The 24,051-nt window shown below is 37.9% G+C and overlaps 1 protein-coding gene across 1 annotated transcript in view; it reads right to left on the bottom strand.

Moving 5' to 3' along the window:
• The window catches only part of FAT4 (FAT atypical cadherin 4), a 201,670-nt gene that overhangs the window by 15,656 nt on the left and 161,963 nt on the right, over positions 1 to 24,051 (bottom strand). Inside the window, exons 10-13 of the mRNA XM_013007038.1 lie at positions 12,203 to 12,307; positions 6,139 to 6,446; positions 3,418 to 3,503; positions 2,034 to 2,213 (exon numbers count right to left, since the gene is read on the bottom strand). Coding sequence (XP_012862492.1) covers positions 2,034 to 2,213; positions 3,418 to 3,503; positions 6,139 to 6,446; positions 12,203 to 12,307 — 679 coding nt within the window. The remainder of the gene's footprint in view (positions 1 to 2,033; positions 2,214 to 3,417; positions 3,504 to 6,138; positions 6,447 to 12,202; positions 12,308 to 24,051) is intronic.

The following is a 24,051-nucleotide window of genomic DNA, read 5'->3' as shown; positions in this document are numbered from 1 at the left end:
GGACCTAATGCCGGGGGCTTAAGTGGAGAGGAAATGTTTTGAGAATGATGAGGGCAATGAATGTACAAATGTGCTTTACACAATTGATGTATGTATGGACTGTGATAAGAGCTGTCTGAGCCCCTAATAAAATGATTTAAAAAAAAAAAAGCCCTGAGCTGGCAGCATGCCTCACGTGTGGAGGAAAAGCAGGTGGTCTGCTCTGGGAGGAACAAGAGAGGCTCAGGTGAAATAAAGCCCCAAAGGTAAGGAAAAGCCAGGGCATGGGGCTTTACAGTTCTGAGTAATGACTTTGACTTTGAGTGCCTGTGAATTAGTTGGCAAATTCTTGGGTCATTTTTGAGGAGCACTAAGACTGATTCTGTTTTAAAATTTTTATTCTGATGCCTGGAAATTGGATGGATGTGAGGTATAAATGCAAAAGAGAAGCCAACGGTCATCGTTTGGGTTTAGCAGATGGATGGCTTCCGTTATCAATAATTGACCCAAGGCATACTGGGATGGGAGTGGGGTTGATAGCAGCAAGGACCACAGGTCAGAATTTCCATTTTGTAAACATATGAAGTCTGAGATATCTGCTAGAAATCCACTAGCTTTAACAGACCTTATATGTGGTGTTACATAACAGACCTTTGAGGGAGGCAGGGGCATCAAAAAATTCATGGAAAAATGGGACTAAACGATTTTTCCCCTCACAGACTTTGAAGTCCCATGGCATACGAGTTTGAGTCACAAGTATTGCTACTAGGGTTCCCGGGCATACACACATGAGCTCAGTCCAAACAAAACACGTTTAAACACGGCTCTCTGTGATTTGTGGAAGGATGCAGACAGAATTTCTCAGTCACGCACGTGTCTTTGTCGTGGAGGGGACCTGCGAAAAGAGAGGTCCAATGGAAAGAGCAGCTTCTCAGGGGCTCTTCTGCGCAAGCAATTCAAGCAAGAGAGATCAGCTTGGAAGGCTATGGTAACCCCTTTGGGTGACTCCCACAGGGTTATCTTGATAGTTTTTAACAATCAAATTGAAAAGTGTATTTGTGAGAAAAAGCCAGGAACGTTGTGCCAGTGGGTCCTTGCTCACTAGATAAAGGTAGAAAGGGCTGCGGGGAAACCTTATCCCATCTGCCCTACAGCCATCATTTTGCCCCTTTGGAATTGTTTTTGTTCTGAAAACTCAAAGAACAGAATTTGAGCCTCTCGATGTGGTCAAAGCTGCTGTTTTGATATGGTATAAATAGAAATAAAAAAAAATCTTCTGGAAACGGTGATAGAGCTGAAGTCATTACCTGCGGAAGAGCACAGACTTAAGAGGAGAGCAATAATCGCTCCACACCTTGATACTTGTGTTAAAGTGTGGTTTCCGTGTTTTAGAGCAATATATTTTGACTTACTCATGTGTGTGCAGACATGTACACACATACATATATAAATATGACCATGCACACAGCACACAGTTTTTGCTGTTGTCAGTCACTGTCCAGTCAATTCTGAGTCTTGACAATCTCATGTGTGCAGAGAAGGATCGCTCCGTAAGCTAGGGTTTTTCTGAGGCACCTCTGGCTGGCAGGGTTGTGAGGGAGTGTGTGGGTGGGTGGGGGGTGCGTGGGGCTGGGGGGCGGGGGTTTGAATCTCCCGCCTTTTGGTAAGTGATTAAATGCTTAATGGTATGTGCATCCCATAGAAAATATACAAGGGTACTTTCAAAAGCTCCCAGAAAAATTCCTTTATCTTTCCACTCCATTGTTTTTGTCAACTCTTTGAAGCCACCATATATGTATATATGTGTGCATACACACAAATAGATATACATATATACATGTATCTATATACACTATATAGATGTATATTTATACATAGTGAGAGACTAGAGAAAAGGGAAAAATAATTTTCTAATGATATACCACAGTTTATAGCAACACATTTCAACGATATAAATACTAAAAATCGAAAGCAGCGTAAAACATCTTTGATGCTAAATTCTAATACACTCGATGGATTTCCCTCTAAAACAGTGAGAAATTAAGTTGTCGTACTGATCTAGGATGCCCTGTGCTGCTAAAGCTTGGCTTGGCTCCAGGGGTCTTCCATTGATGGCAAACTCCATGATACACCCAACAAAGTCATGGCTTTCCACGTGTCCTCTCCGCTGAAGGATGGGTTCTAGTGATCTGATACCTCCAACTGTGACTCGATTTGGCTGAACATCAAGAGTCCTAAAGGTGAAAGGAAACATAAGTATATTAGCATCCACTAAGTTTGGCAGAATGTGTAGTGAATATGACTTTTTCTGCCATATATTGCATCAGGATAAGTTCGGATAGAAAATAGCATCTATTGATGCATGTGTTCTTTATAGAGATACCTAAAGAGTTGTTAGATTTTGCAAGAATATGGAACATGATAAAACTCATCAAAATAATGTTTCTAGTCCGTCCAATTAGAATTATCTAATAATATTGGGTCAGAAGAAAGGAGTGTAACAGTAGAAGTAGTAGTGACTCTAATAGTGAGGTCAGATAAATCATTCCTTCACTACAGACCTGATAAGGGATGCCAATAAATTGATTACTGTGCTGTTGTTGCTGTTAGGTGGTATGGAGTCAGCTCTGACCCATAGCAACCCTGTGCACAACAGAACAAAACACTGCCCAGTCCTGTGCCATCCTCACAATTGTCTATGCCCGAGTCCACTGATGCAGTCATTGTGTCAATCCGTTTTGGCCAAGGACTTCCTGGTTTTTGTCGCCCCTCCATATGATTTCCTTCTCCCAGCTCTGGTCTCTCCTGACAGTATGGCCAAAGTCTGTGAGTCAAGGTCTTGCCATCCTTTCCTCTAAGGAGCACGCTGGCCCCACTTCTTACAGTGTAGATTGATTTGCCCTTCAACAGTCCGTGGCACTTTCAAGATTCTTCTCCAGCACCGTCATTCCAACGCATCTCCTATGATCCTCGGTAGTCACTGTGCAACTTTCACATGCACATGGTGCAATGGGAATACCATGGCTTGAGTCAGGCACACCTTAGTCCTCAAAGTGACATCCTGGCTCTTCAATACTCTAAAGAGATCTCATGAAGCAGGTTTACCTAATGCAATATGCCTTTTGATCTCTTGACTGCTACTTCCATGAGTATTGATTGTAGATTTGAGGAAGACAAAATCCTTGACAACTTCAACCTTTTCTCTATTTATCATGATGTTACCTGTTGGTCCAGTTGTGAGGATTTGGGTCTTCCTTACATTGAGTTGTCATTCATACTGAAGGCTGCAAACCTTGATTTCATCAGCAAGTGCTTCAATTTTTCCTCATTTTCATCAAACAAGATTGTTTAACATATACATAATATACTTATTTTAAATGTATAATTTAATTTTTAATATCAAGTAAATTATACATTCTCACTAATAATGTTACTTACCAGTCATCTGAAACTGCCACATTACTGACAGTGCAATATCCTGGTTCTTGGCTTTCAGAGCAAGAGTCCACAGTTAAGGAAGCAGCCTACGAAAGAAGGAAAGGAAAGGTTCACCTTGTCACGCTGATCCTTTGCTGTTAACACCATGCAAGGTATGTCACTATGCAACACTACGCAGATGTGAGTTTGAAAATTTTATAACACGTTGGTTTAATGTATTATATAAGCATATATAATACATAAATTAATTATGTGACATATACAAATAAATAATTATCATATCATGTCAAGTTGTGAGCACATATTTCTTTATAACAAAAACAAAAAAGCAGTTGCCAAGAAGTCAACTCCGACTCGGGGGGACACACATGGAGCAGAGTAGAAATGTGCCCCCCAAACTCTTCAATGACTTATTTTGGAGGAGGTTGATTGCCACAATGTTTTTCCAAATGTTATGGACAGCTGTTATGGACATCGTGCTCTTGGTTTGCCATGGAACACATTCACTTGTGGGAGCCGCTCAAGGCCTCTGTATTTCTAAATAAAGCCTAAAATTCCAATTGTGATATCCTTACATATCATAAGTTGTATGGCACTTGGAAAATTATCCCAGTTACCTTGTCTTTTTGATAAAAGTATTAAAATGTCGTTAACCTCTCTTAAAATATGAGACATTAGGGTCTGGACTGCTTTCTCATTTTAGGAAATATATTTATCCTACTGTCTAGCTCTTCTAAAATTGCTGCATTGAGAAATATGACTAATAAATCACAAGGAGAGAAATAATCCCACATCTAAAACCACAGGAGGATTTAAGTAGATAAAGGACTCTTCCTAAATATATATAAATGCCACAAAACAGAATTCCTCCAATGTTGCTTCATTTATAGAATCAAACTGTTAAGAACCATGAAGTCTCCATTTACTATAACTCAAGATTTATTTTTTTAAAAAGAAAAATGTACATGTAGGCAACCTGGGACTAAAGGTTAAGCAAACGCACTAATATACTTCTCTTAGGTGCATAGAGAATAGTTACTAGTTTTTCTTCCAGAATTAGGCAACATTCATTATGTAAGGAAATGATTCATTCCTTAATGCTCCACCATTTATCAATATATTATATGATTTATTAGGAATTGCTCATAAAAATATATAGCTAGTTGGGAAGCATATGCCTAAAATATCTCACATTTTTGAGATAGTCAATGGAATCAACTTATGGTGATTGAGTATCAAGATTATTATTTGTCAAGAAAATTTTAAGATAATTCTACCAGCTATGCTCCATACAGTGAATTCAATTAGTCATGTAAATTTTTCTTATAATTGCCTCAAATAAGTTATAATCAATAATAACATTTTTAAGAAGGACTTTTCTAATCATATGCCTTGTCTCAACCTTAGATGAACCTTTTAATAGATATTGCATTTCTCCCCAGTGATCAATAAAACTCAGTGAAATTTAATTTCAAAGGCAGTATTTGGCTATCATGATGCAGCATATATTGTTTATACTGGGTGTTTTAGTTAAGCAATACTTTTAAAATTTATTTTTGAAACAAGATTTTAACACATCTCTATGTGTAGGATGTATAGCATCCATTGTAGAGTTCTCTAAAGCTATCACAATCCAGAGAGTATCACATTGGTATTTATTGCTATAAATTGGTATTGATATGCTTCAAAATTAAAAACTTAAATAATGGTATTATATTAAAGTCAATCTAAATATTTCATGCATCTTTCTTATATTTTAAGAGCTTGGTAACACGGTTCAGTCAAAGGAAAGATACTGAGGATATCTTTTATTTGAATTGCTCATACGAGTTAATCCTTGCATTTAAAGGTTCCCCTTTTTCTGTTGAATTTTCCACTACTACCTCTGTAAATTGAGACATTCCTATCCTGTCTATGTGAAAATGAAAAGCTAAGAAGTTAATGATTTTACCATTTTGCAAGAAAATCCCTTTGAACTGAAGAAAATGAAGACTCAAAATCCAGTAGGTACCTTATTTTGGAATTCTTTCTGAAATAGGGAGGCATTTTTTCCTATGACAGAAGTCCTAAGGACAAGTTATTTTCCATATTTGATATTATTCAAAAATTGATGACTACAACTACATATTAAAACTAGACTATGAGAATTCTTTTTACATCACTCTAACAAACCTCATCGTACCTCCTTCTCCACTCTCCTTCTTGCCTTCAAAGCCTTTTATGTGAAAAGCTCAACTATTCTTGAATATTAGAGGAATCTTTGAAGCTATCACATAGAACCCTTGAGTCTACATTAAAGTAAACTCAATAATAGCTGAAGACTTTGATTATCTCACACATGCTGGGAGAGCTACTAACTTCCCTGAGAGTCAGCTGGAAGCTAATTTAAGCCCCAATCTATATACATCCCAACGAACCTTAGTGGTGCCAAAGGGCAAGTGGCTCGCTTTTCACCAAAAGGTTGGGGTTTGAAATTCACACAGAGACACGGAACGATCGGCCTAGCGAATTGCTTCAGAAAAGCCGTAGCCTGGAAAAGGTGAATCTGCACTTGGCAATGAAAAGAACAATAACAACAACAGGTTTTGCCAGAATTGGCAAAATAAAAAACATGCGTAATGTGACTCAATTTACACCTCCATTCGTGATTTTCTTGAAGGCCTGGCTGGCAAGATAAATAAGAAATACGAAAACGGGGTTTAACTTCGAAAAACGGTTTACCATTCCTGCTCTTCGTGCAATGGCAGTGTGAAAACGTCCATCTGACACTTTCTTCGTGGTGGTGAGCTTGTACGTGCCACGGCCTATGTTGTAGGAGAATCTCAGCCTTTCTTCGGCAATTTCAAGAGCCAAAAACTCAGCCCGGTCTCCTGTTTGGTTGTCGTAGTTGTAAAGTAGTAAGGCATGACTTTTAATGGTTGCAAATTTAACATAAATATAGTTGTTATTGGGATCCAAGCTGGGAAACTCCATGAATGATAACTCCTCAAATCCATAACTGTTCAACTCACAGTGTTTTCCAAAGACACCTGTAGATGGGAAAATGGACAAATAAATCAAATTCCAGGTCAATTTTATTAAGTATTTGAATACTTGGATTCAAATATTTTAAGTCACTACAATGAGTCATGTTCTTAACAACTTTTAATTTTTACTCCCCAAAGAATAAAGAAACAGGGAAATATGGTGACATAGATATTAAAGTGCACACCACAGACAAGAGAAACCTGCATTAATTAGGGAGCCGATCTGAATCGGCCTTTTCTAAGAATGACAGATGTTGAGGAAGAGGGTATATTTGAAGAGCGTTCTGTGGTCAAAAATCCTAAAGCCAGCTTGTCATCCATTTTGGTTTTCATATGATGGAATTTTTAACCGAGAAACTTTCTTTATTATGTATAACCTTGAAAAGATAAGTTTTATTGTAATTGAAGGAGATACACTTTGTTTTGATTTTTAAATAATCTGTGCCTGTGTTTTTAATAGCCACAGAATTAGATAAAGCAATATGTGTTCTTAGGGAAAACAATAATAGTTCAGTTTTTATCTTTTCCTTGTTTTATACCCTTTATGGGTATGATTTATTGAAGTCTACTTAAAATAGCTTTCTGTTTTTCTGAATCCAGCGTCTCCATTTGTTTGTGCTGGTTCCTTTTCAAATTTGAAAAATGAGTTTTATTGATGTTACAATACTATGCCAAAATTCTTTTCCCACAAATATTAGTAGACTGTGTCAAATGATTGGAAAATTAACCCAAGCCAATACATTGGATTCTTGTTAACTAATAACAGTTTCATTCCTTAATGTTGGCTGTATACGTCTTGCAAATGCATTATATTTAGGATCAGAGAATTGCTCAGTTACCAAGAACCAATGAATAATTTTCCAGAAAAGTGAAACTTGCCCAAGGTCACAGAATCATGGAAGACAGAGCCAAAATGCCAGCCCAAATTTACTGATTATCTTGTTTTGATTATTATACCTTTATTATTCTCTAAATTAAAGTCATCTAGAACCTCTAAAAAATTCTGTGCCATTTATATTTACCTTTCAAAAGGACTTATAATTATTATCACAATACCAAGCATAAGATATTTCTCACTAAATATATCTTTTTATGTCATTAAGATAAATGTGTTTATATTCTTAGATAATTATTACACTTAGGCTATATAAAGAATGAAAGTAGGAATTATATTAATAAATTTTAAATCTTTAAATGAACTTAAAGGCAAAGAAATCATACATATTTTATATATATATGCATATATATATAATATTTTAGATGCAAGGACTATCAAACAGAATAGCATCTGAGTTTTTAAAAGTTTGACTTAAAAAAAGCAGCCATCTAAGTGAGGCATCAGCTAAATTTACACGAAAGACACAAGCTTGTGTCATTCAAAGACTAAATAATAAGATCCAAATCAAAAGGAAGATATGGTATTAAAGCTTAAATTTTGAACACCCATTTGCAGAAGGCGATAGATGAAAGTGAAAGCCCAAAATTCATTTGCAGGGTTCCTATGTGGGTTAAACTTCTGGTGAATCCTCTGTAATGATGGGCCAGGGAAGGGAACGGCCTTGTTATCAGACAGATGTATTGTACGCTGGATCGCTGCAGTTATATTATGTCATTTTACCTCCCTTTTGGTCCAATGTATATCTGTTCAAGTTTTTAATATTTTCTCTTTCATTCTGAGTGTGGTTTTTGTCCGTTTTACTTTGTTATTCTTGTTGGGTTATTTGTTTGTTTGTTTTCTAATGTTTTTCTGTGTGTGGAGTACAGGATGGGAAAATTTACAGAGGTAGCAACTGGATTGCTAGTTTCCAGGGGACATGGCACAGGAGGTTGGCAGGAAAGGCGGAGCTAACAACAATGAGTGCAAGGCAGAAGTGTCCTAAAATTTATTGTGGTGATATTACACAACTATTTTGAATATGATTGAACTATTGAAAAGTATATGTGTGACTTCTATGGCAACAGTTTCTTAGAAATTAATGAGGAATCGCATCATCTATAAATTTTCCATTTTCCATGAACTTTTTGAAACTTCCTCCAACTCACTGCCATCGTCGATTCCGACTCACAGAGATTCCGACTCACAGTGACTTTACAGGACAGGGTAGACATGCTTCTGTGGCTTTGTGAGACTGTAACACTTCACTAGAGTAGAAAGCTTCGTCTTTCTCTTATTAAAACCTTCTACTATTACATAGTTACCACACTTAATAAATATAATTCTGCTAACACAAGTTTTTATATTCCATATTTATATTCATATATTTTATAAAATTTGTGTTTTCTTATATCATTAATATATTAACTGACACTATATATTTACTATAGATTACATATGTACATTATTTCTTTTAAAATTCTTTAATGTTAAAGATAAGATGACAAAAATGAACGCATAAAATAGAAAAATTAAGAGCACATTTATACTGAGTCCTGCAGTGTAATTAATTTATCTATGAAAACATACTTAAAATTTTCATGGATCCTGAAAAATGCTGTTTAGTTTCATTACATTGATATTTTATTTACAAACATGAAAATGTTTCTCTATGATTTTTTTCCCCTTAAGAGTTTTTATGGTTGTCTTGAAGAAGGTAATGCTTTTCTGTGAAATCCCAGATCTAGAGTTCAATCTAACAGAGCAAGCCTGGAGGACAGACTAGAACCCCCACATGGGATTGCTAAGGCTGTAATCTTTATAGAAATGGATTGCCACATCTTTGCCCCACAAAGCACCTGGTGAGTTTAAATGACCTTTCTTTCAGTTAGGAACAGAGTATGTAATCACTGTCCCACCAGGAATCTTTATCTTTGAAATATAATAATAACAACCCCTAATGGGATTGTTAAAATTGTTCTTTAAATGGCTGGGCATGAAATAAATAAAAATAAAGATCAAAATTTAAAAATGAAATAGTGATAGTGTTGACATATACATCTATTAACAACATAGAAGTTCCATTATCTGGGCTATATTTATAAAATCTGAAGCGCTTATGTTTTTATTAAACAGAAAATCTTCCTGCTGAGATGAGGTAAATGAGAAATGAAGGGTGAGTTAGTTAGTTTATTGTGCCAACCTGGCCAATAAACACATGTGGGATTAATTGAAGGGCGCAGGGATAAATGGCTCAGTGATCCTCGCCTTTCTTGTTCTCAGGTCTCTTGCTTTTTTATGGTTGCACCAGGGTGCAGCTGCGTTAGCAGTTCCAGCTTCAGCTGGCAAGACTGACTTCCTGCAAGACATCCCCAAGGAGAAGCCACATGGACCTACCCCGAGGCAGCCCTGGGTGCTGGAGCACCCGTGTGGAGACCCCTGCCAGCACTGAGATGTTTAAACATTCACTGACTCGGCTTTCCTCCTGCAGTCAGCATCACTGCGTCTGTTTTGTGAGATGGAGGAGGACTTTGTGGATATATGGGTTAATGTTGGACTTGTGGGCTTGGGCAGCACTGGGTTGGGGTGTTTTCTTGATGTGCGCTTAACCTTTACATAAAATTCTCTCTTATACATGAGTTGCTGTGGATTTGTTTCTCTAAAGTACCAGACCAACACAAGGGGGTAAATGTTAAAAGATGTTTTCCAACTACAGAAGTTAGTTAAAAGCTGATCTATATAGAATGAATACATACATAACTACCGACATACATTTGTTTGATCTATCACATCTGACATGTTTTATTGGCATGCTTCCCCTCACATTAGTTTGAGAAGGAAAATAACTCATTTTAATTTTCTCTCTGCTCTCCAACTATGTATTATTCCAGATTTCTTTTTCTTTTGTGTTTTGTGATTAGACTAACAATGTTAGAGTGTGAATAATGTTTTTATTTTTGCCTTTGGCTGTGATGGGGTGGGGTGGGAGGAGGCAGAGATTTGTAGTGCCGGCACCTGGAATCAGCCTCTAGTTTAGTTTAGGGTGCTGTGCTCTTCACCTTTCCTTAGGGACATCTGTCTGAACAAGGAGAAGATCCCATTGGACACCAAACACTGCCTCCAGAAGACAATAATTGTAGTAGCAAAAGTGCACAAGCGATTTGTTCCCATTTGCCATCAATTTTCTTAAACACCTATATATTAAACTGAAGCTTAAAGGGATCCTAGAAAATGTAAACATCTTTGTTCAGTCACTTGAAATTCATTTTCCATCCCAACCCCTTTTGGTTGCAAAACGCATGAACCCATGAAAGCTAACTGGGTATTTTAAAGGATAGTGGAAATTAAGGCGATGTCTTAGAAGCTTACATCTGTGGTTATTTTGAACTTGGTCTCTTTCACTCCTTCATGAACACTGTTGATGAAAATTTCAATAACTTTTCTTTTAAAGAGCAATATTGTGTGCTGTGAAAGATGTAGTGGAGCCAGAACAAAGTTTGTGTGTTACTTTTGTTTCATATTGAATTGGCTTTTTGATCTCGGTCAAATCACTTAATGACTGGGCCTCAGAATCCCTGGTAAAATTCATAACTCAAAATTAATTACCTTTATGTCATTTGTCTTTATCATTCTATTGATACTGTACTTAATAAAAACAAGCAAACAATAGATATAATCAAGTAACTACTTGAAAATGGATAACACTTGGAGTATTTTACTGGTTATTAATCAAGCAGACACTTCAGTGGTGTAGCAATTACATGTTGGGCTGCTAATAGCAAGATCGGCGGTTCAAAACCACCAGCTGCTCCACAGGAAAAAGATGAGGCTTTCTATTCCAGTCTCGAAAACTCTCTGGCACAGCTCTAGTCAGGTCGTGGTTAGTAAGAATCAACTCGATGTCCGTGAGGTTTTTTTTTAGTTATTTCAAATTCTCTTGAAGTTCTATTCTCTCCTAACCATAAATTTCACTTAATATGCCTACACATCACAGAATTATGGTCAAGGAAATACTAAAAAGAGATCCTTGTTTCTCCCACTGAGATACAGGGAAGTGCCTCTACCTACAATGGGGCCTCTGGAGATGGATTTTCTGTTGTGAGACAAAATCAGAACTCACCGGCATCAAGTTGATTCCAATGCAGTAATGCAACCTCTAAGTGGAAGGATCGCAAACATAAAACAAATGAGGGGTTTTTAAGTGGCATGGCAAGCTTCTCACAGTCCTTGGCTGACTCCAGGTTAGGTAATGTTTGGCTAAGACCTGGAAGGCTACCTTTAGTTCACTTGATTAAGGTACACATAAAAGGATGTGTATGGAATGTATATGTGTAAAACGTTTTCTTCAACGACTTTCTTCCTTGAAAGAACACATACGTCTGGATTTTGATTAGTTTTGTTGTATGTCCTATAAAAAGTCAATCATTAAAACCAGTGTTTAAAAACAAAATCCCTCTAATAGTGGTTTCTTTAATTTAAAAAGAAACAAAATCCCTCTAATAGTGGTTTCTTTAATGTAAAAAGTGGTTTCTTTAATGTAAAAAATGCTATCGTGGAGTTACTGTGATTCAGTCAACTCGACAGCACTCAGCACACACAGGCTAAAATGAATAAATCTGGAAATACACGAATGGAAATGTCCTGAGGAGACTGCATCTAATTCATTCAATTACTTTGAGTTGATTCTTTTTCTTTTCAGGAGCAAAGCGATATATTCAGAGTTTTCCATAGTTAGTTTTTTTAAATGTCAAACCTTTAAGATATTATTTTACTAACATCTCCCATGTAAAATATTTTTAATCATACCTGTGCACAATATGACACTGTTGTCAGTTGTTTGGGAAAATAGATTTGCATTTCATATCAACAACTAAATTATACTCACCAAATGGGCAGTGGCAATAGTAGGACTCAATGCCACTTTGACAGGAGCCACCATTAAAGCAGGGATTGCATTCACAGTAATTGACTGAAGATTCACATGTTTTTCCTAAAAAATATAAAATTTGTTTAAAATATATCTTTCTTATAAGTACATTAACACTATGAATACATTACCCTATGTAAAAATATTTCCTGTGTGATCATGAGATATAGGAACACTTTATTTGATATGAGGAAAATGGAATGATATTTTTGAGCTCAGAATTTGACTTTTCCTACTGTAAAGAATGGATATTACAGTATTTAAAATAATGTACATAAATATTTTAGAAGAAAAAACTATTTATAGAGAAATGACAAATAGTGAGCATATTTAAATGCTTTCTCTGAATTTATTTTCCCTTGTTAGCACTTCTTCATTTTTCAATCTCATAAAGTTACAAATGTCCAGTTATTTTTACTATATAGTTTTCCTTCACACATAAATATTTGCCAAACTACAACCCTTTCTCACTGAAGAAATGCCTCTAATCTCATACATACAAGGAGAATAATATATCAGAAAACACTCAAAACATAAATCCAAATGCATTCCTACAAGACAACAATAAAGACCTCTCTAGGTAGAAAAATATTCCTATCTTCAAGTATTTATTAGTCTGTATGCTCAGCTACAGATTGTGTATACTTTGTCCTATTTATCCTCAAATAATATTTAACAAGCACATTTTTGTTTTTGAAAAGTTTTCTCATATAATATCTTTTTAAACTCTATCACTCAATATTGACTAAGTGCCTGATGTGCAAAGACAATTTCTAGTTCATAGTTCCTACCTTTTAGAAAGGGAATGTGGTAGTTACATAATCTGTTAACAATCTGAGACTATTAAGAGTGCAGGAGTGGAGTTTAGCGTGTCAATCTGGTGGCAGCTTGATAACCTCAATTTGGAGGCACTAAGGAGATAAATAGCTCACTGGAGGTGGGACACACACTCACTGTCTGCAAGACATTTCCGTTGACAAGAGACATGGTGCTACCCTAGAGCTCTGGATCCGGAGGAGTCACATGGAAACCCCTGCCAGCGCTGAGATGCTTCCATTGCCACTGGGTCCACAAGACCTTCTACCCACTGGCCTGTGATCTTCCTGCATTCAGCATCATTGTATGTGTTTTGTGAGTCTGAAGAGGACTTTATAGATTGGTATTGGACATTTGGGCTAATATTGGACTTATGGATTTGATCTGGACTAGGCTGGGATGTTTTCTCAATATTCAACTGCTCTTATATACAAAGCTCTTTCATACATATATGAGTCCCCCTGTATTTGTTTCTCTAGTCTACCCATACTATCACAGGGAACTAAACTATACAACAGAACATTTACATTTTGAAAATGAGAAATAAAAGAGTTTTGGAGGCTAAGATAATGCACACAGAATTATAAAACTATGCCACTGACTAACACAGTCATCCCTTTCCTTATGGAAGCTCTAAAAAGCTAAAATTGAAGAATCAATCACTTGTTGGATACATTTATGGCGACAGTAGCTATGTACTTGGTGCTCTTGTGCATTGCTTATTTGTTTCCTTAGATGTAAATGTGTTTTAATACCAAATCCTTCTCTTACTAAATTTTCCTGTAATAATTCACTTTTTTAACTTAGGCTTTAGATCGTCAATTCTAAGCGCCAGTGAGATGTTACTTTTGTAACATGGTTGTTTTTCATTTAGTGAGCAAACTCATTGCCATCAAGTTGATGCCAAATCATAGGGACCCTGTGGGACAGAGTGGAACTTCCGCTGTGAGATTCCAAGACTGTAACTCGTCAGGGAAGTAGAAAGCATCATCTTTCTCCCTCCAGGGTGGCTGTAGAGTTTGTGATTACCAGCTGGGTATGTAACCACTCTACCACTAGGGATGCTCATTCACTGACAAAGGGAGTTTAATTCAGGTAGTTTATATCTGTAAAGTTACTTTCTATTCCTCTGTATGCATCATACTAATGTCTTTATTAGCTAGCTAAAGGAAGCATATACGTTTTTCAGGCACGACTAGGCTGAATGTTGGATATGCATAATCCATTTCATCATAATAAGTATGCTTAGAACATAGTCAAAGTTTTTGTTTGGCTTGGTTCTGTTTTTGTGGCTTGACTATGCAGCCACAGTTGTTCTGGTTTGAAATTATAAGTGTGAGTCAGACCACTGACACTGCTAACTAAACACTTTTGGTACATCATAGGGTCATAAATACCATGGTCTTTCCTTTGCAAATAAAACTGGGAACCTCCTTACAAGGCAAAATACTGAGTTAACAAGTTCAGAATTCTTTCTATCCTTCAGAATTTTTTCTGTCCTAAGAGGAGAAAATGAAAATAAGCCAGTTACCAATCGAAAGGCACAGGGATTAGCTAATGGGGTATTGCATTCAAGTAAGGTACATGATAATCCTAAACCTGTGCAAAATATCCGGTGCTTCAAACTCATTCATTTGGATTCAACCTTTCTGCTGAAAATGTGCATTTCCACCCCAGCTGTACTCAGTCAGAATCTACCTTTTAACAGACTTCCTAAGTGTGATTCTTATAGATGTCTAGAGGATATTTTTGCTAAAATACAGATTTCTGAGCAGTGCATCTTCCATGGAAACCAAGGCCCCTTGTTGAAGACTTCAAATGGTATTAAAAAGAGACTAAGACATTAAGAAGGGCACTATCATGTACAGTTTCTGAATCCATGGATGCATGTGATTTTAAAGAAAAAGACATACAGATAAAACCCAAATTACTCATTTTATAATACTCAGCTCTATCCATTTTTACAATCCTGTTTTGAAAAGACCACCTTTTAAAATCTTGATTGAAGCAATAACAAACAATAACTACCAGGAAGGTTTGCTTTGTATTTTGATTTATCCCTATGATGTGACCGTTTAATTCCATTGTAAACTACAAGGTAACCCAAAGGGAAGATAGAAACCTCAGAAAAATAAGATTTACCCATTTATTGTCTAGTGATTAACGAAACACTGAACAAAATTAGCAGTAGTTGTGAGAATTAATTTCTTTTAAAAGTTAAAAAAAAATTCTCAGGTGATTTCCACCTCCTCCCCATAATATTACAATATAAAAAAGCACTGGTAAAAGAAAACAAATGTAATCCTCCATTTAACATTTTAATTTTAAAAAATCTTATTTTTCTTTAGAAAGTAATTATCAAGAATGTTTTAAATATTTTTGATGGGTATAAAATGAAGAAATGGTGACATTTATTGTTAAGTTTTGGGAAAAAGTGACTTTTATTTATGGGTGTTAGAATATGATTTATCATGCAAAATGGTAAATTTCATTTAATTAGCAAAATTTAATCTAACAACTGATTTCTAAAAAAATTTAATACTAGAAATTTAGGTTCAAATACACACTCTGGAAATGAAATCATGCTGTTATTTACATTATTTTTAAAGGCCTTTTGTTCTTTTGGGTGAATGAAGGATTGCATCATTTTACTTCGTTAAAAGGTTTTAAATTCATATTTTTAGGTTTACAAAGCTAATGCTCTATGAACCCTATTAGAAGTCAACAATGAAGTCTGAATTATTCTGCACAGATCTTTCTACTTAAATCCCAGCGTTAATGGCATGATGATCATCAAAGAATGTAGCAGTTTGAATTACTCTAATACGCTCCTGGTAAAATAATCTGATGTGTTGAAGCACTGTGAAACAAAATCTTGGATCATTAACTTAATTAATGCTGGAAGTCAATTAACAATAATTGTCAGTGCCTTGAGGCTCAGAGTACTCTTCCTACACTGATAAGTCTTGCACAAAGAAAGGCATCCAGGTCTCTTGAATGCAAGGAGGCTTTCTCCATTAACATATGTTAACTGTCAAAGCAGCTCTTTAAGAGAATAAACTGAGCTCAGTGTTTTGACATCCATCAATTAATTGTGTTGACATACACCATTTATCATAGAGAGAAAGAGAAGTGCTTCAGGAAGTGTGCATTTTTAGTACATCAGGAATGTGAATTGCTCAAGATGAAAATGAATGCACGCACAGAAGCCAGGAAGTCCATACTAGTCAAGCCTATCCTTTAAATTTACAGGAGGAATTTAGCTGTTACCTCCATGCTCAGTGGCAGAATAGAGGATTTTAAATGTTGAGTGTAAGTTAAATTATTGAGATTGTCTAAATTGCCATTGTGGTTTTCAAGCCTAGCCATTTGTCCTTGACTCAGTTCTGATGCAGACAGACCCCCACCCCACACACACACACACACTTGCCCCATATGTTTCAAGGTAGAACTGGCCATAAAGGGCTTTCTTAGCTGTGACCTTGCAGAAACACCTCACCAGCTTTTCCTTCCAAGGCACCTCTGGGTAGATGAAAATCACAAACCTTTTGGTCTGGGCTCAGATAGAGAGGGTGGAGCGGGGCCTGGCGCGTTTCTTTCTGTTGCACATAAGGTCCCATGGGCCAGAACTGACAGGACGGCGGCCCCTAACAGCCCCCAGCTGCGTCTTTTGGTGACTAGTCAGTTGTTAAGCATTTCAACCACATAGCAATAGTGAGGATCCCTTCGATGCGGGGCCGGGGTTGGGGTTGGGGGGCTTTTGGGAGTTAAAATTTTTTGCTTCTTGGCAAAGGTTTGTTTTTTCCTTCCCCCCGGAGGACTTCAGAAACCAAGGCTGTTCAATCTTGACAGTGGCTACAACAAGAGGTCTGAAAAATAGGAACAATGATGAAACCCCTAACCAACCTGCTGCCCCACCAGGCCCTAGCAGCTCCCTGTGCTTCGTGTTGTACTTTGCTCCACTTTCTCTGTTGTTTCAATCTGGCAATTCTGTTAGAATTCATGATACCAGAAAAACTTTGGCTGCTTTCCTTTGAAAGCTTTACAAGTGAGCCACGAACCCACCACCACCACGTGAGGAAGAGAATTCCTTCACAATACCAGCAGCATGTGGGCATGCCCCTCCAATCAAAGGGAACAGTCTGAGAATCAGATGATTTATCTCAAGTCAAATCGCAGCAGAATACTCCCACCCACAAGCCTTGTCTATACAACACACATTGCCCCCGGCAGGCAGATTCTGTTAGACAAGATCAACTCTGACGCCTTGGCTACCGTGGTTCCGATTTGGTGCCATCAAGTGGGTTCTGCCTCATAGTGAGCCTATGCATAAGAGGACGTAAGCCTCCTGGACCCTGCCCCATCCTCACAATTGTTCTCACGTTTGCGCCCCTTGTTGCAGTCACTGTGGCAATCCTGTGGTGAGCAGCCCAACTCTCGTCCCTCCTGACAGGCCATAGCCCCTGACAACGCTGGAGAGCACCGTTTCACACTGACACATGGGAGGCTGCCCTGAGTCATGAGTCAACCAAACTGGATATATAGAACAAGCCTCCAATTTCAAGCGTATTAATGATATAATTTAATTTTAGACAATTGTAAGATACCCTAAAGGACCAGAAGTATGAATAGTTCTTTGCTTGGAAGAAAGATAACCACAATGCTCCTCAGAAAGGCGATATCAAGACATTGCACGACAAACTTCAGACCTGTTATCAGGAGGGACCGGTCTCTACAGGAGGACATCACGCTGGTGAAGCAGAGGGTCAGTGACGAAGGGAAACCCCCTCGATGAGAAGGTTTGATTCAGTGCCTGGAACAAGAGGCTCAAAACTAAGAGGCTTCAGACCAGGTCGGGCTTTGTTGGATCAAGGATCCCGGTGGGTAGGAAAGAATCCAGTAGCACTTAACAACGACAATGTGGGACATACATTTATTCTCACTTGTTACAGTTATTATGTCAACCGGTTGATTTAGCCTTCAATTTAATATGTATATATGTATATATGTATACATGTATTATGTGCTAAGAACTTGCAAGTATTAAATTTCCCTCTCATACAGTGAGAAGGGACAATAATCACATACATGCATTCCATTTTATTTATAAGTTGATAATATTTCTTATAAAAAATAATCCTAAAATGCTTATAGGTGATTAATTGTGAATATTTATGCTAATAATGTTTTCTGGGTTGTTTTGTTTGTGCATGTGTCCTTTAGGCGAAATTAGCTTTATATCACATTTTTAACATTAGTAGAAATACTGCTTTAAAGATATTACAACTAAATGTCCTGCATATAGCAGTTTTATATAAAGGCTACATACAACACGGACAAAAATGATCATTTTAAGGGCTGCCGATTAGAAATGCAAAAGCAAAAACAGAAAAATAATTACTTTTGTGTTTTAAAACCTGCACAGTTAAAACTTCAATGACACTGCTAATGATGCAATAAAATTAAATGATACTCATAGTAGGTTTAGGAATGAATATATGCTTCTTCTCTGCAGAGATGCTAAGCATTTCAACTGTTTAAAAGCTTATTTGTTAGTATGTTAATAAGTCAAAGTACCACTGAAAGCAAACTGTTCAAACCCACTATTGAAAATAAACTCCAAAGAAATATTTCATGCTTCCTTACAATCTTTTCTAACAGAACCATCAATTTCATGTTTCTTCACTAAATGTGGTTTCTATTCTATGGTTTCCTGGTCACATGATCATCTACAGCATCATGGTAGTTCTGTTGTGATTTTAGAAGAAGTATTCTGAACTACCACTACTTTTAAAAAAACAGTAGATGTGTGCCAAGTTTCCAAGTGAAATTATGGTGAAGTTTCCAAGTGAAGACTGTACATAACTGTACATACCTGGAAAAGAATCCTATGTACTGTCAAATGATGTAAAATAAAAAAGATACAGATGCTAATCCTCACCTCCTTTAAATACAAGATTTTACTTAAAGACAAAGAAAAAATTTCTACTAGTAAAACACCCTAGCATTACCCCAAATATGATATTCCAAGCCAGGGCTTTGAACTGGTTCATTCGAGTTCCATGCCCTACAATTTGACTGTATATTATCTTCATACGTCCCCTACATCCACTCTCATATATTCCTGACCTTGACTTTAATTTATGTATTTCTTCCTTTATTTTTACTTTCTCTTCTGTCCAACAGATAGAATCGTACGTCTGTGTTTTGATCTTGGTGCCTGTTGATTGGAGGTTTGGTTCAGAGCAGCGGATCCTCACCAGCCTAGTAGGTAGTTTCTAAACCAACCTGAGATGTTGTCAGTTATTAATGCCCACCTAGCTATAATCCCTTACATGACATAATTCTGGACTCTATGCCTGTGGCTATAACCCCACTTTAGAAGGAGCTCTGTGTTACAGGATTAAGGTCGGATGCATATTTACTACATGCAACTTTACTAGACCATGCCACTTAAGTCACTATCCTTTGTTCTCCTTAGATGTATGGTCTGCTTAGAGAAAAAAACCACAACTCCATCAAAGTCATTCCTCTGTGTATAAGAGCCACCTGCAAAGCAGGAACACAGAAAGAAATCCCACGACATCGGAATAAGAACATAATTGCAGATCTCTGTCTAAAGTAGCGGAGACCTAGACCAGAGGCGCCAAAACTTGCCGCACAGAGACTCTGAGAGAGAGCAAAGGAGCCAAGCCAAGACCACAGGCCGAGACAAGGAGACCATGAGACAGAACAGAAGATCCCTTTAGAGATGATGGGACTGCGGGGCAGAGCAATCGTCAGGATTCCTAGTCCATGCAGGCAGAGGCTGAAGACCAGAGACGCGGCTGCTACCCGAGCAGCGTTGTAACTGTGGACCCATGACTGCATCCTCACTGTTCACTGGTCGTGATGTGTGGTAGCCTGCTATGACTCCCCTTCATTGTGAGTATTGTCTCTGAGTTCTGTGTGGCCCCTGCAGTGACTGGTCGCACCCAACTGAGATATAGAATGGCTTGGGAGGAACAGATGGTGTCAGAATAGGTAAAGGGGGGTAGAGTGGGGAGGCAGATCTCACCGCAATCTTGTGGCAATAGGGAAGCCAGAAAAGGTAAGAAATTGTCACATTCTTTACCATTTCCCCCCCCACACACAACCCCTCTTCCAGCAGGATCCCTTTCGTATTCTGTAAATTTCTGTACCCACTACAGGAAGAAATCACTTTTCCCCCACCCTGGAAACAGTGCTCTCCAAGGTTGTGCGCCTCAGCCTAGGAGGCATACAGGTGTTCTTATGTGGAGCAGAAAAGGACATTCCGGGGAGCTAGACTAATAAGTCTCAGCCTTGTACATTCTGCCTGTGAGCTGGCTGATTGGTTGCCATGTACAGGCCACTTAACATTATACCCGTGTGGACACTGTGGGATGGGTTCAAGAGCTGCAGGTCCCTAGCAGTTGTTTCTCTTTCTCTTAGGCAAGAAGGAACCTCTTAGCTACCCAGGTGGTCCAGTAGGCATGGGCAGTGTGCATCCACAGCTATATTCACCTGCAATCCTGCTTCACATCGGGCCACATAGTGACACTTGGGTGCACACAGGCAACGGGTCCTTACCCCCCCACCCGCCCAGCACACACACAGACCAGCCTGTGCTCAGACTGTGGCAGCCCCGTGCACATGCACATAGGCAGATTTATTCTAAGGAACTCCATTGCTCTCAGAACTTGCCAATAACTGCTCCAGGTCAAATGCACAGCATCAGTTCTTTACATTCTGATTACTGGAGGACAACAAACTTGATCTCTGACTTGTTGACTATGGCATGTATGTTTATTATACAAATATGGTCAAAAGCAACATTTTCAGACTATTGAATAAGCATGAAACCAAACCCAAACCCACTGCCCATCCAGTTGATTTGGACTCCTGGTGGAGAGAATGTGGATGCTCCAAAGGGCTCGCAAGGCTGCACATCTTTACAGAAGTAAGCTGCGTCATCTTCCTCTTGATTGGTTTGGCCTATGTAGCTTTGGGTTAGAATTCCATTGTGGCCCAGAGCTCCTGAAAGGCACTTCTGGAAATGCCATAAGCCATGTGCAGTTTATGCATGGCTGCACCACACCAGAACTTTTAAACATAATTTCATCATTTCCACAGAAACATGTGAGAACTATTTAAGTGGATATGCTGTTGATAGAAAAAAAAACAGTAGATGACTTCTTATGGGAGGCATAGTGGTTATGCTAACCACAAGGTTGGCAGTTTGAAACCACCAGTCAATCCACAGAGAGAAGGTGAAGCTTTCTACTCCTATAAAGAGTTACAGTCTCAGAAACCCACAAGGGCAGTTCTACCCTGTCCAATAGTCTCACTAGGTGTCAGAATCCATGTGATGGCCATAGTTTGAAGGTCTTGGTATCCTTCTAGAGTCTTGGTGGCAGTTTGGTCACGTGCTTGACTACTGACAGACAAGTCGGCACTTTGAGCGTGCCAGTCCCTCTAAGGGAGGTAGGTAAGCTAGTCTTTTTTCTGTAAAGACCTTGACTTTGGAAGCCTTGTGTGGAAATTCTGCGTCGTGCTATAGGTAGTGGCTTGGCTTTTTGGTACTGGCTTTTTAATCCTTCTAGGATCCAATTTTCTTGTAATTAAAATGGGAATAATATAACAGTATTCACTTCGTGGAATTGTGAAAAGAGCTAAATTGTTAATATTTGTAATGCGTGAAACTTTAAATGTTTAATTAAATTTGTTCTTCATGTTATTATTTCATGACAAACTCGAGGGCATTCATCAACGATCAGCTAGCATATTTAGAAAAAATTTACAATGTATATTTAAATAAGCTGGAACAAAGAAAAAAAACTGGAGGGAAATAATGGAAATAGGGTTAATCCTATTCCCAATCATGAAGGAAGCAACCATTGTGGACCAAGGTGGTACCTCCTCTCATCCCCATGTACTTTACTTATTCCTTCTTGGCTACAAAACTCATATTTTCTTCATTCTAGAACTTTACCGTTTATGAATTCTAAATGTAAACTACCATGTTATGCTAAACTGTGACAGAGTAATGTTGCTGAATTTCCCAGCAGGGGAAGTAATTTTAGGATGGTGGTTTGGGAAAGAGGGAGGGAGATTTTGTAGAGATTTCCTACACATTATGAACTCTTAACACACATAGAAGGCTGTTCTTCATGGTCCTAAAGATACAACTGTGGGAAGACTCAAAGTTATCTTGTGCTACTGAATGCTTAAATGTCCCATGACACACATGTATGCTACCATTACAATGACTAAAGTTACTAATTAGAGCTGCAGCTAATTGGAAGTTGGACACTATGAAGCTACATAAGTAAGATTATTCCTATTTTATAGATGGGGACATTGAGACTCACCAAGGTTAGGTGACTTCTTGAAAACTATTGTTAAATCAGACACTATCAAATCCCTTATTCTTTCCATACCCGGCCTCACCCTCCCTTTTCTTCGCATATATCCCCCAAATATGATTTTTCTCAAACGCAATGCCTGTACATTGTACTTCACCTTAGTCATACATGCTTTATCGATCATCAAGCCATTTTTCCAAATATGAAATCACACATATAGATGTGATGGGAATGATTTAAAATAAATAATAATTAAGTGTACTTGCTTAAAATATCTTTTAAAACTTAGTTGTCCAAAACACATGCAACAAAAGTCCTATTTTAATTTTAGCTATTGCATTAGAACTTATATTTTGTTTGTAAGCATTATAAAGCATCCTGATATAATACATACGTAATATTAAATTATAGAGTATGATCATTTTGGAACAGGATGGTGGACTCCTCAACAGCATGAGCATGTGTTCACTTCTGAAGATTCAGCAACGACTTATAGAGAGAAGTTGGATGAATGGGGACTCGACAGGTCGGGAGAAGGACAGAAAGATCCATCGAGAGATGGAGAAGAGAGAGACACCGAGTGGGAGGGTGCCATGCCCGACTGGCATGCCAATGACTGAGTGAACACATTCGATACTACACATGGGCGTTTCAAAAAGTTCCTGAAACAATAGGATGCAAAATAATGGAAGCTTTCCATGAGCTTTTTGAAACTGCCTCAAGCTTCACACACTTTCCAAAATGTCGGAATAAGTGGTGGGTCCGCTTTGTCCTGGCTTAACGAAGCAATCAGCTTATTCTACTTTCTACCTAACTCATAGAAAATTAACATTTTAACTGCAATTGTAAAACATGACTCTTCCTGTCTTCTCTTCAGAACGTGGACCATATTTCCATAGCAATGATGATGTTTAGGATAATGAAAATAATGATCAAATAATTTAAACCAATAACGGTTAACTTTTATTTAGCATGTATAATTGTCCAGGTCATCTGCTTTATATAGATCATGTCCTGTGAACTGAAACGTATGAACACCTGCACTCTGAAGTGGTGGAGCCCCATGCACTAACATATCAGGAACCTTGGATGGCACAGTGGCTAATCCCTTGCCTGCTGACTGGTAGGTTGGAGGTTCTAGCCCATACAAGCACACCGTGGGAGAAAAGCTGTCCATCTACTCTCATAACGACCACAGCCAAGAAACCCTTAGGAGTCCATTCAGCTGTGCCATATGGGGCTCATCTTAGCCTGAATTGACTCGCTGGCACCATGATAACAACAGAGATACTCAGCAGATGGGTGGAGTGTCCGGAATTAACTGGCGAAGTTGATTCCTGGCTCCACCATGAAGTAACTCGGCTACCTTCGAAAACTTTCAACTTTTTAACTACCTCAGTTTCCCGTGTTCAACAAAGGGGAAAGGAATGACCTCTACCTCACATAATTCTCATGTGGAGGAAGTAGAATAATACATACAGCGTGCTTAAGAGAATACTTGGGTCATAATAAATACTCAAATCCGATACGATTATACCCATTTTGTGTAAATCCATTTAAAAATAACAAATTTCACTGCTTTATAGCATCTGTGACATGGCTAAAATCTTAGAGAACACAAAACAA

This window comes from Echinops telfairi, unplaced genomic scaffold (genome assembly GCF_000313985.2).
Source record: "Echinops telfairi isolate 266 unplaced genomic scaffold, ASM31398v2 ScPeMD7_14;HRSCAF=57, whole genome shotgun sequence".
Taxonomy (NCBI): domain Eukaryota; kingdom Metazoa; phylum Chordata; class Mammalia; order Afrosoricida; family Tenrecidae; genus Echinops; species Echinops telfairi.
Note: the sequence above shows the minus strand (reverse complement) of the source record. Positions and strands in the feature narration are given on the sequence as shown.